Below are 17,263 nucleotides of genomic sequence, written 5' to 3'. Positions count from 1 at the left end.
CATTTTTACAAGGAATATGGTGGCTGTGACAATTGTGAAAATATCACACGATATTGATTGAATACGCAACTGATTCAATACGCAGCAGCTCGATGTGATTGAAGTGATGGAACCTCAGAGCTTCCAGTTGGGGCAAATAATTGGGGTCACACTGAAAATTAGAAAAGTCTGAGCCAGGTTCGTCTGCCACGACCGCTGCTATAACGGTCGATTGAAAGAGTACACACCAAACGTATTAGTCTCATTAAGCCGCGAGTGTAGTTTTAACTGACGTATTTTTAATTTCGTAGAAAAAAACAATATCTTTTCAGCTTGTGTTAACCACAGACCTTATATCAGGCATCTAACCAAAAAGCCATTTACAAAAGAAAACATGAACTTTGTGACAAGGGGACCAGCTGACTCTTTTTCTGTTCCTGCAGCATCATGCAACCATGCCGGTCAGGTGCAATGATCGTAGCCTGCAAGACAGAAAAATCATAGTTTAAACTGTAAATGCAAGCCTGGTATACCAATGCACGTGTGCACTCGTAACAATTCTGTCAAAATGTCTTTGTAGAAAAATTATGAAAAAAACAGTGTTGTTTGAGGGAAACCAACTGTGTGTCATTCTATGCACACTGGGGCGCTTTGAGCCTTTGAATAATATTAGCCAATGGAGTTCTAGCCACTGGGCATACAGCTGTGAGTGTGTGTCTGTGTGTGTGAGAGAGAGAGAGAGGGAGAGAGAGACATGCCTGTCACTGGACATGTCCTTCCACCGCGTCTCCCCCTGAATTCCCTCTTGGATCGACAGTTCCAGAGTGAAGGGGCACACACACACACACACACACACACACACACACACACACACACACTTAGAGCTGTGTAATAGCTGTCATGCTTGCGGCCATACCATGCACTGCAGGGTGCCTACTGAAAAGCATTGCAGTGCTGCAGTGAAGCATGGACGCTCTACAACTCCCCCTGTGGTGTGTATTGGTGCATATGTGAGCAAGAGGAGAGGAAGGAAGGATCACAATGAGCCAATATGGAAAAAGAGAGAGAGAGAGAGAGAGTGCGTAAAAGAAGGTGAAATGATTGATAGTGGCGCCGTTAGCTCCTTCACAGTCCAGGTTAAATCCAGCTGTCTGTGTACTCGACAGCATCAGACTCGTCACCCACACAGATGACGGAGGCTCCTGATCACACCTCACGCCTTCTGACCCAAAAAAGAAAACGGCCCTTTTCACTCCACCTGCTCAACAGATGCGGCGGTGCTTTGGCGTGCCATAATGATAGGTTTCCCAAGGTAAACCATTATTCAAAAAGCCCTTTTTCCATCATATTTTATTCACGTATTCAAATACGCCAGCATTATGCAAAAAGTGTCGCCCGCTAGGATTATCGTATATCGCATTCCAACGCAGAGCCATTATGCAAAAGATGTCGGCTGTTTTTCTTTTTTAAATAGCGGGGTTCTGCACGCCACTGTTGATTCGAGGGTGACCTTTTGAACCCAGCGACTGTCAGATGGATCGCGTGTGACCTTTTCATGTGCTCCCCTTCCTCCCTAGAAGACACAAGCAAGACATGATATTGTGACTCTCATAACGGCGTATTATAGTTATTTATTCTTTTTTATTTTTGTAAAAGATTTTGTGATGCCAGCCCACCACCCCTCTTAGTTACTGTTGCTACGCCTGCCAAGCTCTCCTTCCTCGCCTGCCTCATATGCAGTTTACAAGGATGGTTTAACGGTGGCTGGTTTACCACTTGAAATCCTTATTGAAATGGTGAATTCTTGATTTCCTACGGAGTTAGACTAAAGCAGGTTTTTTCATTCTGTCAGTCTTCGATACCTTCTTTTATCCATATCGGACGTAATATTATTTTTCCCACGGTGGTGAAGTAATGATCCGCCCTAATCTGCCTCTGATTGGCTTACTCTGATATTCTAACCCTAACCCATGTCACTCCTAATGCATAAACCTAACAGACCCAACAAACCCAGGCAGCTAGTGCTAGACAACAAACAACAAAAACGGTCACTTGGCTGAACTTCCACCTGTTGTGGCGTTGTAGTTATATGGCATGTTCTGTTACCTCTCGGCACTCCAGACATCAGCACATCAGCCGTTATGACAAGGGAATGTTTGGATCTCTAAGTGGTGGTAACGTGAAGTCATGTGACCGTGGTGTTAGTGTTTTACTTCTAGTAATTGTCATTTGCACTTCATTTGAAAAGATTATCATTGGCATAAGAATCATAAACGTTTGTTTGACAAATACCTTATTTTCTGGAATAATCCAAAATGTAATGGAGGAATCCCCTTTTCTTTTTGTTAGGGAAGAACCAGTTCCATGTACTGAATTCGTTCTTTAATTATAACAAAATGAAGTCTGGGGGATGTAACATTATTTTTTTTAAAGTTCATACTTAGTTGTTATACTACTTTTTCATCGGCTTTTGGGAGCAATTCATGCCAGCCATCAAGACCCCCCCCCCCCAAATCAATTCTGCCCAAATGATCTCTAATGATCCCTTACTTTTGTGCATGGGAGAGACCCCCCCCCCCCCCTCTCTCCTCTTCCCTCCCCCTTCTCTCCCTCCCTCTTACCTGCCTCTCCTTCTCCCATCTTTCTTTCTCTGCCAGCTCCATCTCAAAGCCAGGCTTTAATTTTGATCAGCGATGAAATGATTGCTCTCCTCTTTCGATTTTTCTTTTCTCCCCCTCCCTCCCCACAGCAGTTGTCATAGAAACAGTGTGTGTGTGTGTGTGTGTGTGTGTGTGTGTGTGTGTGTGTGCGTGACTGTGAGCGTCTGTGTTCCAGTCGATCCCCTCAGCAGAGAGATTTATCACTCGGGCTAAGCCAGGATGGTGCATGTGAACGACTGGTGTGTGTGTGCGTGTGCGTGTGTGTGCGTGTGTGTGTGTTTGTATGTGATGGCCAAATGTGTGCTTGTCTGTCTACCTTTGTAGCTTCCCTCTTACACACCTAAATCTCCCTCTGTATTTACACACATAACAGTATTTGCGGCTGTGTGTTTTCCCAGTTTTATGTTTTTATCTGTGTGCGCCTAACAGTGTGTGTAATAGGTCCCCCGTCCCCTCATCAACCCCCCCATCACACACTCTCACACACCCTCAGCCTAGCCGGCTGGATGACTTGAGATTGAGTGTGTTTGGTGGCTTAGGCCGGCCACAACTCTAATCTTCTGCACTCGTACAAACACAAACACACACCCGCACACATCCCAAAAAGTCCCAGGTCTCTCCGCTATTAGCTGGGGCAGGGGTGAGGCGGGGTGGGCGTATGCGTGAGTATGTATGTGTGCGGGCGCGTGCGTGCGTGGAGGGGGATTGCTCAGAGACACCAGAGAGGGAACGAGCGAAACTAACCCAATTTCCTGCTCCATTTCCTTCTTCACGCGGCGGGCGCGTCCCATTCCACGGCGGGCCGGGTTGAACACCAGCCACCCTGCAGCCCGGGGTCACGCCTCTTACCTCGGAGTCACACACAGGAGAGGGAGGGAGCTCTGTAAATAAATCATGTGCTCCGGCTCAAAATTACACATGAAATTGCTATTTTGGCTGAGTTCACCGAAAGTTCCAAGTCGACTCATTCTAAGGTGGCCTGTCTTCGTTAAAATCAGGTTCCATAAATGTAATGAATAAATAACTACTCCATAGAGCAAGTGTTAATGCATAGGAAGATGAAACTGAATATAAATTGTTAGCTTAATGTAAGACATTTTTGATATTGATATAAATTGAGGAAATTGAGTGATCCTCATAAATGACTCGACCCGTAAACAATCTGCCCGACGCAGACACTGGCTTGAATGAATAATGTCACTCACATTGATTTTCTACCACTGATGTAATACGCCTCGGCGATGTTTGTTGTTTTAACTGGTACAGAAGACGATCGGTGTCCGCATCTGAAAATGAGCTTCCTAGTGTTACCTAAATGTTTTGCGTGAGGCTAATTTAATAAGTAGCAGTGAGGAGAGATTTTTGCCAGCTAGTGTTTTATCAATATGGAGCTAGCCCAAGAGGCATTTTCCCCATTGACCACCATTGTTAAAGAGACGTCCTTAAAACTTTTATCAGGACACCTCAAACTGCAAACAATGTCGGTTGTGACTTTATTCATTTTTGATCCATGGTGTCTTAGATTTGCAAAACTTTCCTTGCGCCGAGAAAAGGGCCTATGGGATGATTGGGAACTCGCAGCAGAAACACTACTGCGCATATTCAGTTGTCTGTATACCAGGAGAGCCATTCCACATATCCAGTTTTTATTTTACATACGTTTTAGTAGCCGTGTTCGTTCATCATTTTGGGGGCGTGGCTTCGGTTGCCAACTTTGCCACTGTCTCTCTAGGAGGTTTCTCAACATTAACAACCTTAGCTGTATTGTATCTAAGATGAACTTGCACTTGGAAACCCTGCTTGGTGTAGTTCTGGAACCACTGACCCAAAAAACTGTCAGATATCAATCAAACAATGACTTTGGAACGCTAATATTGAAACACAGAGTTTATCAGATGATAAGGATCCTGATCCCTCAGAATGACAACCCTTAAAAAAGTCATTTTAGGTCTATACTGATGAGAACGCACAAAATGTATAGTAAATAGTAAGCAAATGGGACACAGCTCATGATTGGAAATCTTGAAATATCCAGATAACATGTTGAACAAAATTCCTTTATAACCAGGAATCAGAGTGCTTATACATGTTAATAAGTGCAAACCTGATACAGATTTATGCACACTCATTTTTGCCCGATAAGTCTTTTAGAACATGAATACTCAGTCTATGCTCCATGACAAAAGTTGCTTGACATTGTCAAGCTCCATATGCCGACACCAACGGCACGGTCCAGTACACACACACACACATAGAGTCACACATAGAGTCACACACAGAGTCACACACAGTCCCTGAGTTGTCTTGACCTAATTGAAGCCCAGCGGTCTGCCTGAGGTCATTCTCTTATACCTCCTTTATTTTAATGAGATTTTTAATTAGCATGTTAATTGCCTAACGTGATCAGCAGGGGTGACTAGCTAGCTGGCTAGCTGCTGTTGGCTTCCAGCTGGGCCATAACACTGAGGCTTTCCACTCTGCTGAACAGCACCATGCCGAGCCGAGCTTCACTAGGCTAGCCTGCAGAGGAAACGGTGGTGGAGGAAAAGCAAGTGCTGATTTTCTGCAGTCTCGTGTTGCATTTATGGCGGAGGCAGAGTTCCAGATCTAATTAATTGCCAGTTTATTCAAATGAGTGACAATTTTCTGACACTCAGTTGATTGCTGAATCCTTCTTTTATTTAGAAAACAGTATCAGGAGGATACAAAGACAGCTTCTTATATTAGCCGCAGAACCATTGATATATACCTGTACGGTTTGTGACATTATTACACACATATAGAAGGACTGCTAATGCAAAAATCTGACTTTCTTACTGCTGTTTTACAATCCTTTGGATATTTTGTCATACTTTATAAGACAAATCCAGGTTGAAGGCATTGAAGTGAATAAACAAGCCACCATTACTGTGGTGAATATTACTTTCAGATCTCAAGAACCTGAAAATCACCAACTGATGCTGTTAATCTCCCACAATAAGCTTCACCTTAAAAAAAATAGAGGTAAAATTCATAAGGCCCTACAACATGGAATCATTTTCATTTTTTTATTGAAATATGTTTGACATCTGATCAGTGCAAGAAACCAGGCTCAGTTTTTTGATTTATAACCTTGAGCTGGTAAGTTATGCTGCAGAGTTCATCAGCAGTTTTACATCTGCACTGTGCAGTTTGGAAAGACATGTATTGTTGTTGTTGTTGTTGTTTTTTTTTCAAAGCCTGTGATAATAAATTTCACACTAATGTTTTGAAAATGGATAACTGGGGGGGGAAGTGTTGCGATTCCGGAACGGCATTATCAGTGGTTACTGCCGTAATAGTGCAGTGCAGAGCGGCTAGCCAGTGGCACACAGACACAGCTTCCATTCACATGATGGGTTTGGAATGAAGTAGAAAGAAAAGGTATTAAATGAAGTACTCTATTGGTATGGTTATCGCTTCAAGGGTACCGGTATGAGTAAAGCTAACTGCCGTAAGGGGAGGTATCTGACGGTGATTAAGCCAGGTATCTGTACTTTCACTATCAGTGACAATCCAACACCAAATGGCCGGCGGCGCTGGAGCACAAATCAACGGTCATATTGGTCTATACAAACAGTTGCTTATTTATTCATTCAATATTAAATTCATTCTCCTTTTAGCTCTGTTTTGTTCTGTTACCTTTACTTAATTTTTCTAGCTCACGATGAGAATTTAGTTAGGCTCTTGAAACCATGGCAATACATAAATAAATATTGTTTGGAAGGTCAGAGCAAGAAGCAAATAAAAGAGGTAGCAATAGTCTAACATTTTTTATTGTACATTTCAAGGAGAGAAGATAAGGAGAATAATGTATGGCACATGAAAGGTGGCGGAGGTGGAGGTGGCCTGAAAGATGGAAAGTGAGCGTCTCTCTTCCTCTGTCATGTCATTCTGTTAACTTCACTCTAGCAGGATCTCAAGGCTGTGCGGTTATGAGGCTTGCCTTTATAATTTACCACCGCTGGTGTCGGCTTCTTTATTGAGCCTGGCCTTCACTGACAGACACAGAGGAGGCTTTGATTTAGCCTGGGAATGTTCCGGCGTGTGTGGACCCTGTGAATCATTCTCTATCTCGCTCTCCCTAACCCTTTTGTTGTTCTGTCATATCCCCCTCTCTTTCTCTCTTTCTCTCTCTGTCTCCCTTTCCTCCATCCCTCCCTCTTATCATTTCTCTCCCCGGCTGCTTCCTCTCATTCCTATCCCTCCATCCTAATTCTTTCATCTGTCTTCCCCTCCATGCCTCCTGTCTTCTTTCTAATCACCTCTTCTCCTCCCTCCCTCTCTCTCCCTCTCCAGTCAGATCTACTGTATAGAGAACGCCCATGGCCAGCTGGTGCGTGACCTGGACTTCAACCCCAACCGCCAGTACTACTTGGCCAGCTGCGGAGACGACTGCAAGGTCAAGTTCTGGGACGTCCGCAACGTCCAGGAGCCCGTCAAGACCCTGGAGGAGCACTCCCACTGGTGGGTGGATTAGTGGGGGGGGGGTTCAGGATCAGGGGTCGATGGTGGTGTGGGTACTGCCCTTGAACCAGAGCACCGTAGTTTAAGTTCCACTATCGGCACGCATCCGTCCTGCTCAAGTGTCACACTTACCTGCTCTCATCCTCCCATGTTTGGGAGTATGACATTGTTAAACTAGAGGCAGTTGGTCCTTGGACTGTAGTACATGTTTTTAATTGCTAATGTTCAATTGAAATTGAATAATAGCTAAGCTAATTTAAGCCATTTTTTCTTTGCGATATAATGCAGGGAGAGATGATCCCAGGCTCCCCAGGTTTTGTCCATTTTTGCATCCAACCTAATACTAATGGAGGCGAATGGAATTTTATTTATGGTCATTTAAACTTTACTTTATTGAACAATGAGCCTTCAAGGAGGCATAAGGACACAGTGACACATGTAAATGTAAGTAAAGAAAGTGTGCATCGCCACAGATAAACTTTTGATACTCATTAACCTGATGCCTCTTAGGATCTCTTCTTTGAAAGAGTGTGGATACTGTACTTCTATAATAAGACTGATTAGTTCTGTACACAGGGTTAAAGCTAGGGTTGGTAATCTTAAGAAACCAGAAAGAGTAAGCTAGAGTTGCCAACTCTTCTCCAATCCAGAGTGTGATCAGGTAGAGAGCTGGTAGCCCGGCCAATCATTTCATTCAGGCCTAATTAAATATTAGGACATGTTTATTACAGACCTTTGGCAGGTACAGATGCCAGAGTTTTTTCTTATTTTATTATCAGAGTATTTGATTCATTGATTGCTCTCAAGATTTAAAGAGAATTTCAACAATCACAATACAGCTCACATCGAGCTAATCGTGCCATACCGGAACATGCATGTGCCTGGCTCTAACGTTGATCAGAAATGTAATTCATTAGGAAACCATAGAAATGTAATGTTAACTATTATCAGAAAGGTTTTATAGCAAATTAAACATAATCTTTTTTTTTTTTAAGCACTGCTCCTTAAATGCACCCAAAAATGAACACTGTATCTAACGTATATCTCTTCAGCTCACCACACACAGTGCAGTTTTGCTCCATTTGCTGTGCAACAAACCGTTCAACAATTTTCAATGAAACTTTTCAATATGGTGATTATTAGGGGAAGCTCATACAGGAGAATTGGACCTATCAGCTGGTGAAATAATTCCCCCTGGATGGCCATTATAATGAAATGTTATGCTGATATACCTCATAGTCCGAAGCGTCTGCCAGATTAAAAAAAAATCCATTCAGCTTTTTTGTATATTGGGGGAGACAGAGGAGACAGACATCTCAGAGTTGCATATCTCAAAATCTGGGCAAATGAAACTTAAACTATGTGCCCGGCTACAAACCCCTAGGGGTAACAGACAAAAATGTAGTTTCGGTGTACCGAGTTTTCCACGAGTTAGTAAAAGTCTCATTTGTTGATGGAAGTTGAGGTGACAGATTTTAGGGATAATTCTTTTTATGTGAATCAACATTTTTCTAAAAGTTGTTCCTTTAAAGAGACACTACATCTTTTTATATTTTCTAATAGTGCATCGCATTCCAACGTTCCCCCACAGCTCACTGAACTTGTGTTGGGGACATAACATTTTATCTTCAAGTTTATTACAAAAAATAGGTTAAAAAGCATTTATGATTACATCAAATTTGAATAGAATGTGGGGGGAAAAGTAGTTCCTGCATCTAATATAATTATACTGTATTTGTGTTTTTTTGTTTTTTTAAATAGCCTTTTACACAGCATGGAGTGAAATTCAGGCACATTGAGTAAAACCCAGTAACAATAATGATAAACACGATGATAACTGCTTTGCTTCACTGTTGATTGGTTTCTGGTTTTAATAATGGCTTTATCTCCTTACTAATGAAATGCCCTAACTACTGCTGGTGCAATAAAAGGTAGTAATACACTAATTACTAATTAAATAGGCAGCTACTCATTTTGTCAGTGAGGGTTGAGTCAGTGTTGGTCGAAGGCAGCCGGGTCCTGCACTAGCTCGTCCTCTGTGAGGCTTCGGGCGGTGCTAAGAGCTGAACATAGTGTGGTGCAGAAGTGTGTGTATGTGCTTGCGTGTGTGTGTGTGTGTGCATGGGAGACACTCTCTCTCTCCTGTGTGAGCTGAATAGATGATCAGTGTGTCTGCGAACCAAACTGGGCTACTGCTGCAGCACACCAATCCTCACCGGGTAAAGCCATACACACACACACACACACACACACACACGCGCGAGTGCGGGCGTTATCTCCAAAAGAAAGATAGACTTGGCAAACATATCCATAACTGTAGATAGCTGCAGATGGGATCTCTTCAGATAGGAGGTGTGTGTGTGTGTGTGTGTGTGTGTGTGTGTGTGTGTGTGTGTGTGTGTGTGTGTGTGTGTGTGTGTGTGTGTGTGTGTGTGTGTGTGTGTGTGTGTGTGCCATCTAATCTGTGTATTTTTGCAAGGGTTCTCTTTTTATCTCTATGTGTGGCTACATGCAATTGATTGTGTTCAGGCATTTCCATAATGCATATGTCTGCGTGTATTTGTCCTGTGTGTACACTTCTCTTTAGTGTGATGCATATACAGTATATATGTGTGTGTGTGTGTTGTGGTTGCTCTTTTTTTAAAAATTTTCGGAGCGCAGCCAGGATATGGCCTCAGGGCTGCTGGGGGTATTAGGGACTATTTTTTAGCAGGGAAGCGGATTAGGGGAGCACGGGGAACGGCGTGGCCGAGGCTGATTTCCTGTCAACAGCCTCCGTTATCCCTCAATCCCTCCCTGTGAGGGAACTGGTACCGCACTCTGAGCTGTGCCCCGGGCTCACAGAGACACAGAGAGGGAGAGAGGCAAACACAAAGAGAGAGGGAGAGAGAGAGGGAGGGAGGGAGGGAGGATGAAAAAGAGCAAGAGAGGGAAACACTGTTGACAATCAGAGATATAGAAAGAGAGGGACAAAAATGGAGAGAGGAAGTGTGGGGAGGAATTGGATTTAAACGTGGATCAGAGCGACAAATAAAAGCAGGATGAGGGAGTTTATGATGATGATCATCAGCTCGTGAACTGAGCCCAAATATAGACTGAAAGGTACCAAATCCTCAATTGTTGGCATCTGAGTCTACACCCAGAGAGGCATAATTTGCTGTGAATCCCACTGTGAGAACGCTGCATTTTCTGCATGATTTGCGTGGGCACGAGTGTGTGAAAGAGAGATGGAGACAGACATTTTCTCTGCACAAATGTGGGAGTGTGTGTGTGTGTGTGTGTGTGTGTGTGTGTGTGTGTGTGTTTCAGCATGTGTGGTCTTCCCGTACATGTGGTTTTACTCACTATAGTGATATCAGTTTCCACGTGGAGCTTTTGTTCGGAACAGAAGATGAATACACGGCTCTTAAATACATCCATCCATGCATGAATGTACTGCACCCCCCCCCCAAACACACACACACATACACACACACTTTTTAATGTTGGACTGGTTTGTTTTTTGCATCCCAGGGTGTGGAGCGTCCGCTACAACCACAGCCATGACCAGCTGGTGTTGACGGCCAGCAGCGACAGCCGCCTCATCCTCTCCAACATGGTGTCCATCTCCTCGGAGCCATTCGGCCACTTGGTGGACGACGAGGAGCTCAGCGATGGGGAGGACAACCACCAGGAGGACAAGTAAGAGAGCAACTCAGGCTAAGGGTTAGAGAAGGAAATGCTTCGAGTGATTAGAATAAGATGAAAACAAAGGTTCATTTCAGCGTGGATTTCATGTATTTCTCTACCAGTTATGGTTTTCCAGGCAGTAAAAACTGAGTAATAATAGTCTTTCAGGGCTTTAACTGTCCACAGTATCTAACTTGACTGTTATGAGAGTGAATATTGAGGAGGTCACAGGTAAGTGTCTCGTTTTTTTTTTTTTTTTTTTAATGCTACGCTTCAGGAGAGTTCGTATTCAGTAATACTGAATGCAGAAATGAATTGTAATTATGCGATGCATTATTAGCTCCTCTGCCAATAATGTATGTTTATAACCATGTATAAACCATCCTTCATTTCCCCTCTTATTAAACATTAACAGGGTTGTGATTTCATTCTTTTGGATGCATGCTGTAACTCCAATTCATTTTACAAGATGACACTTCTACCTTACTCTCCTTTAACCTTGTGATCCATTAATGACCTTAATTATTCTTAAAGTATTTGGACACTAGAACCCTTTCTTTGAATTTAATCTGTGTAATAATTCACAGGTGGAATCTTTAAAGCTAAATGGATGGTTCTGATGTTTTGATGCAGGGTTGTATGAGGTTTGGAGAAGCAAACAATGAGTACCAACATTGCAGCAAAGCAATGTAATACTGGGAATGTATTTTTAGACACCACAGTATATGTGTATGATATATTTAGAACATTTGGGCCTCTTTACATTGCTGTCAGACAGCACTTTCTGATGGGGAACTGAAGACGATACCTCTGTTCTCTTCAAAGCTACCAGACCGTAATCCTTAGACAAAAACAGTAACTTTACAACAAAGTCACACAATAACACAAAAAAACCTAACAGAGCAAGGCAGATGTAAACCAGAAACTCTAGTTCTTCCATGTTAAATTACTATTTTGTCAATAAAGTCTGGTGGTTTTGAATAAGGCATAGATAACAGCTCTAGTTTACTATCAGGATTGGATTTCTGACGGCAAGATAAAGCATTGAAAATATTCTAAATATAGTGTACACTTTTACTGACATGGATTTTCAGATGTCTGCCGCTCCAAATTGGGGGCATGCCGACCGCCATGTACTGTTGGTAATACACCGACTATGGATACATCAAAGTACCTCAAAGAACCGGCACAGACAGTTAGCTTTCATCACATCATATCTGTTATGGGTTTTATTTAAATTATACCTCCCTTGTATGTTTCTGGACTGCCACAAGGAGCCTGATGAAACACACAGTCAGATGCTGAAGCATATACGAAAACGCACCGTGTGTTTTGAACCGCTCGTCTGATATTAGTCCTCCCGAAGATTAAACCGCCTGAACCTTCCCTTTCACATACATTGACATGATAAATGCAGAGTCACAACATTCGAAATATGTTACTGTCAAAACACTCCAGAGCGTTCCTCCCTGGCATTCAGACTTTGCAGGGATATCATCTGTAACAGTTTCCATTCAGTGCTTTTCAAATCTGCCACCTTCCTCCGTCCATTATGGTCCAATTCCCCCTCTCATCCATGACTACCGGCTCTTACTCTCAATGACTGACTCTCATCCACAATTATCACCTCTTCTTCCTAATCACCAGCACTCAGCTTTGGTTTGAACCCTTCCACTATACTTATTGACCCCTCTTGTGTGTACAGTACCTGTCCACTTCACAGCACCCGGCCACTACGTACAGAACTCCTCCAGGGGTTGTGACTATTTTCTGAATTTATACGGTTGCTTTTCAGATTCAACAGATTGTGAAATTTGCAGATCTTTAGTTTAAAGATAACCAAGCAAAAGGAGTATGATTTTTATTTGCAAGGCAGGTTTGACAAATGAAACAAATCATTAACAAGGTGATGTTAACGCACAGATTGGTGAAAAATGAAAAGAATACACTAAATGTAATGTCAGAAGATATTGCCTCATTTGGTGTTTTGATGATGGTTCTAGCGAAGCCTTAACATGCTGCTTCAAAATCTCCCACAGGTGTTGAACTGGGTTGAATATCTGGTGTTAACATAGGCCACACGTACTACTGGAAACAGGAAGTGGCTGACTGATATCTGAGATTACACTGCAGAATTGCAATGCTACATCTTAAGTCAATCTTACATTTATATTTCAACAGTTTTTTTTTATTACACAGATTTTTTAATGGCTGTCCACCAACGAAAAAAAAAAAAAAAAAAGAGCCAACTAACAGCAGGGCAATAATACGCAACATTCGACCAAACTGCTGTAACTCTGAGAGCCGGTCAAACAAACACACTACTATTTTATAATCTTCACTAGTGTACGCTTTGATATTTTATTATTTAATGAAATCTCAAGTGGCAGAAATAAGAACACTTTTCATATTTTAGTTTTCCGTCCTTCCTGCCAGAGGGAGACTAATTCGGCTGGGGGGGGGGGGCTTATGTATACAAACTTCAAGCTAGCGGAGCCGTAGCGACACAAATTCAGTCAATGCAAACCCGAGGGGGAACTGACTCGACCCCACTGTGAACGGGCGGGGCAACCAACCGGGCTCATTTCAGTACATGCAAAGATTTAACACACCCAGCAGATCTGACACGTTACACCTTTAAACGGTTAAAAATGAACAATATCACATTCATGAAGGTAGGATTTATCGTAGAACTGTTGAATTAATTTATTTAAAATAGATGTACCTAATAAACAACCGTCGCTATTTATCACTGTGAGCCGGCTACAAATGTTACCCTATTTATAGTGCACGATACTTTCCATTAGCAGGTGAACTGTCCAATGACATGATCCCTAAAAACCTGACAGTCCTTACAGCCACACCGAGGCAAAGTCCAGCATTACAGCATCAGTGGAGTGCTCTCACACATACCCTCTTGTTCTCTTCTTCCCCAATGAATCTATACGAGCGGAGCACTTAAGAGTGTTTTTATTTCAGGCTGCAGCCCGGGGGGAGCAGCTACTGTCTGTGAGAAACAGTTAATGTGTAAAATAAATCCAAATATGTATGTCACTGCCTTCCCTCAGGACTACTTACAGCAGGGGGGTTTGGGAGGAATTTGGGATGGCAATAATGCTGGATGATAATTCTAAAGATTTTATTTATTGTCACATTGTTGGAGCAGTGGGAGAAATGTTTCAGCACTGGGGAGGTGGTTTGTGTGAGAGATGAAAACAAAGTAAATGCTTTCCAGTCCTCAGAGTGTGTATGTTAGTGTGTGTGTGTGTGTGTGTGTGTGTGTGTGTGTGTGTGTGTGTGTGTGTGTGTGTGTGTGTGTGTGTGGGCTGTCACCAACACGAAGAGATGAACCCACACAAGCACAGGTTGTGTGTGCTTGTGTGACAGCATGTATATATATATATGACCACTAGTAGTGCTGTTGAGCCATGTTTGCATTACTTGAATCATACATGTGTCCGCAAGTATGCTCACGCAAGCATGCAAGCACTCAGGTGATGAAGTACACGTTTTGTTCCGGGTTTGCTGATTTAACATTTGATAGTGGTAATGCAGAAAGGAATGCAGCAGTGCGCCCTCAAAGGGGCGAAGAAGAAAAAAATTGCAAGCTAGTAAACCTGAATGTTAACAATGATGGCTTAAAGTCATTTTTAAGAACGGCCTATGCAAATGTGTTGTAAGAAATTAAAGAAATGAGCCTATATTGGACCTCAGGGAAACATCCAATCAGTTCTTCATTTGTCTTTAGATTTTAGGTTCACGGTTCGATTCAATTTCCGATTTAAACGTTTTCTTTTCAGCACTGACCGCTATGCCGTTGTTAGACTATTGAGTCTTGAATAATACAGATCATTAGTTTTATGCCCTCATATCTGTCTTCTACATTTTCAAATTCTTCTTTGAAAAGATAGGCTACATGGTATTATGTGTTTTTATTTATATGACGTTTTTTGGGGGTGGAATGTACCACACTAAGGCTATATAATCAAATTTTAATAATTTATTTAAAATGTAAATACTTATTTCTGATAATAACTTTTTCCCACAATTAGTATTTTTTTGTGCAACTACAGTTAGTGCGACAATATAAAGGCTTATAAGGAAAGTTTCCATAATAGCGACCGAAATATTTTTTATCTCTGCCCTCAAGCGTGGCCGTTCAGAAGTTATAAACACTTTTGCCTTCAGACATGATTGTTCAAAAGGTGTCTGACAGTCTGCTTTGCTCAGTTCTGGAGCAGCGAGGAGATGTTACAAGCACCAAGTACAACTATATAGATATAGTTATTATATCTTATCTAGAAGGTGTTGTGTATCTATGTAGGTCATATAGAGGCATCAGGATTAAATTGAGAAATTAAAAAACAGTTCAAAGTTCCTCACAGTAATTTTAATTTTAGTATCTCCAGGTCCTTTGTACTAGTTGTCAAACTGTCACTATCGGGACCTATATGGAGTCTGCAAGATGTGATTCATTTCCTCTTCCGTTTTTCATAGCTCATCTGTCTTTGTTATGTGTTATGTGTGTGATTCAGGGGTAAGGAGCCCCTACAGGACAGCGTGGTGTCCACCTATGAGGAACACGAGGACAGTGTGTACGCGGCCGAGTGGTCGTCGGCCGACCCCTGGCTCTTCGCCTCGCTCAGCTACGACGGACGCCTCGTCATCAACAGGGTCCCCCGCGCCCTCAAGTACCGCATCCTGCTCTGAGAGGCTGGGGTGGGACAGGTGATCAGAGAGTGTGTTTGTGTGTGTGTGTGTGTGTGTGTGTGTGTGTGTGTGTGTGTGTGCAGTGTGTGTGTGTGTGTGTGTGTGCAGAAAGCAAGAAAGAGAAGATAAAGTAACACAGCTGTAAACATCAACTTTGCTACAAAAAGATAGACATTCCATTCTAACGTGACACAGTAAGTGTGCTGTGTGAGACGCTGCCAGCTGCAGTGTGTGATGTAAACACACTGTAGCCCATGTGATCCACTAACCGCTGGAAACAATAAAAGTGTTTGTGGCTTAAATGACTCCTGGAAAAACATTTGTCATGTAACACATACATGAGAAAAATAACCGTATTCATCGTTGCATATATCCCAAAAAATGTCTGTGTCATGTCATCATGTGCATAAATATGTTAATTCCTGACGATATTTTGTCTGAGTCCTATTTGTTGTCATTTATGTTATGTTGGCAAATGCAAATGAAAACATAATATTTGAGTAAAGTTATGTTATTATTAACGATTATGGCTTGTTAGGGTTACATTTAACTATTTCCATCATCCATGAATCTGATTCTAAATCAATTGATTCATCAATAAACCTGCAATATCTTTTGTGCCACTTGGGGGCAGCAGAACCCGCCGTGAACACAACATTGACAGATTATGACCTTGGGAAGTTGATATGGCAAACATGATCACATATGTGCACGTCCAGCAGACACAGAGCAACATGGTCGTTTATTTAGAGTCGCGTTTCTTGTCACCTGAGTCTAACATTCACTCTCATTTTAGCTCTGTTTTTGGTCTCAACCAACTCCTGAGAGAAATAATCTTCAGCTGCTACTTAGCTGCTGCTGTTTAGCCGCTGACGTTCCACCGTGTCCAATAGCAAGTTGGTAACTTTTGTCTGTGGTGAGACCCAATCGCAGCAGTACATTTGCGGTCTGAAAAAAACGAAACAATGCGCTGAAAGATGCTGTAAAGCAAAGTCTGGTGATTAATCAATCGACTAATTGATTAATCGACCGAGTGGATCACCAATCTGACTGGGACTGCTGCACTCAGAGCAGTTTTAAAGGCCAAAACAAAATGCTTCTTAAGAACTATTTGTCGACCAGACACAATACCAAATGTCTCTAACTTCACCATCTCATTCCCTTCTTGCTCGTCTTCCCCTTTGTGTCACTTGCTCTCCCCCTCTCCCTCCTCCCCCTCCCCTCCCACTCCGTACAGTGTGTGCTGAGGCTGGTCGATAGTGACAGTCCGAGCCTCTGTTATGGCAGACACCATTGACAGGCCTTTTAATTGCAGCTTGACTCTATGCATCACACATGCACACACACACACACACACACACTAGTGCCAAGGGAGGGGCACAGGCTCTTCATTAGCTATGCCAGTTGGGGCAGGCGGCGCGGTGGCTGAATACAGAGTACATTTGGCTGTCTAATCAAAGAAGCTACACACACACACACACACACACACACACACACACACACACACACACACACACACACACACACACACACACACACACGCATAAACACAGCCCTTGTTACCCTGCAGTCAATTATTGAGAGGAGGGATCAGGGTGTAGATACAGAGGGATGGTGAGCGCTGAAAAGGTAATCGCTCAATATCGGCCATCTGGAAGACTTGTGATGCTCGTCACAGGCCTGCACAGACGAGACACACGCGCAGCACTCGTTGTCACGTCTCTGTCGTCTTCGGGGCGTCAAGTGTATGAAGAGACGGG

At 42.7% G+C, this 17,263-nt stretch overlaps 1 protein-coding gene across 1 annotated transcript in view; it reads left to right on the top strand.

The window, feature by feature from the left end:
* Positions 1 to 15,924, top strand: part of eipr1 (EARP complex and GARP complex interacting protein 1) — a 53,183-nt gene extending 37,259 nt beyond the window's left edge. The window contains exons 7-9 of the mRNA XM_054614017.1: positions 6,957 to 7,124; positions 10,638 to 10,805; positions 15,329 to 15,924. Coding sequence (XP_054469992.1) covers positions 6,957 to 7,124; positions 10,638 to 10,805; positions 15,329 to 15,503 — 511 coding nt within the window. The 3' untranslated portion in view covers positions 15,504 to 15,924. The remainder of the gene's footprint in view (positions 1 to 6,956; positions 7,125 to 10,637; positions 10,806 to 15,328) is intronic.
* Positions 15,925 to 17,263: the final 1,339 nt, after the last annotated feature.

This window comes from Anoplopoma fimbria, chromosome 15 (genome assembly GCF_027596085.1).
Source record: "Anoplopoma fimbria isolate UVic2021 breed Golden Eagle Sablefish chromosome 15, Afim_UVic_2022, whole genome shotgun sequence".
Classification (NCBI taxonomy): Eukaryota; Metazoa; Chordata; class Actinopteri; order Perciformes; family Anoplopomatidae; genus Anoplopoma; species Anoplopoma fimbria.
This window is presented reverse-complemented; position numbering and strand designations above follow the sequence as displayed.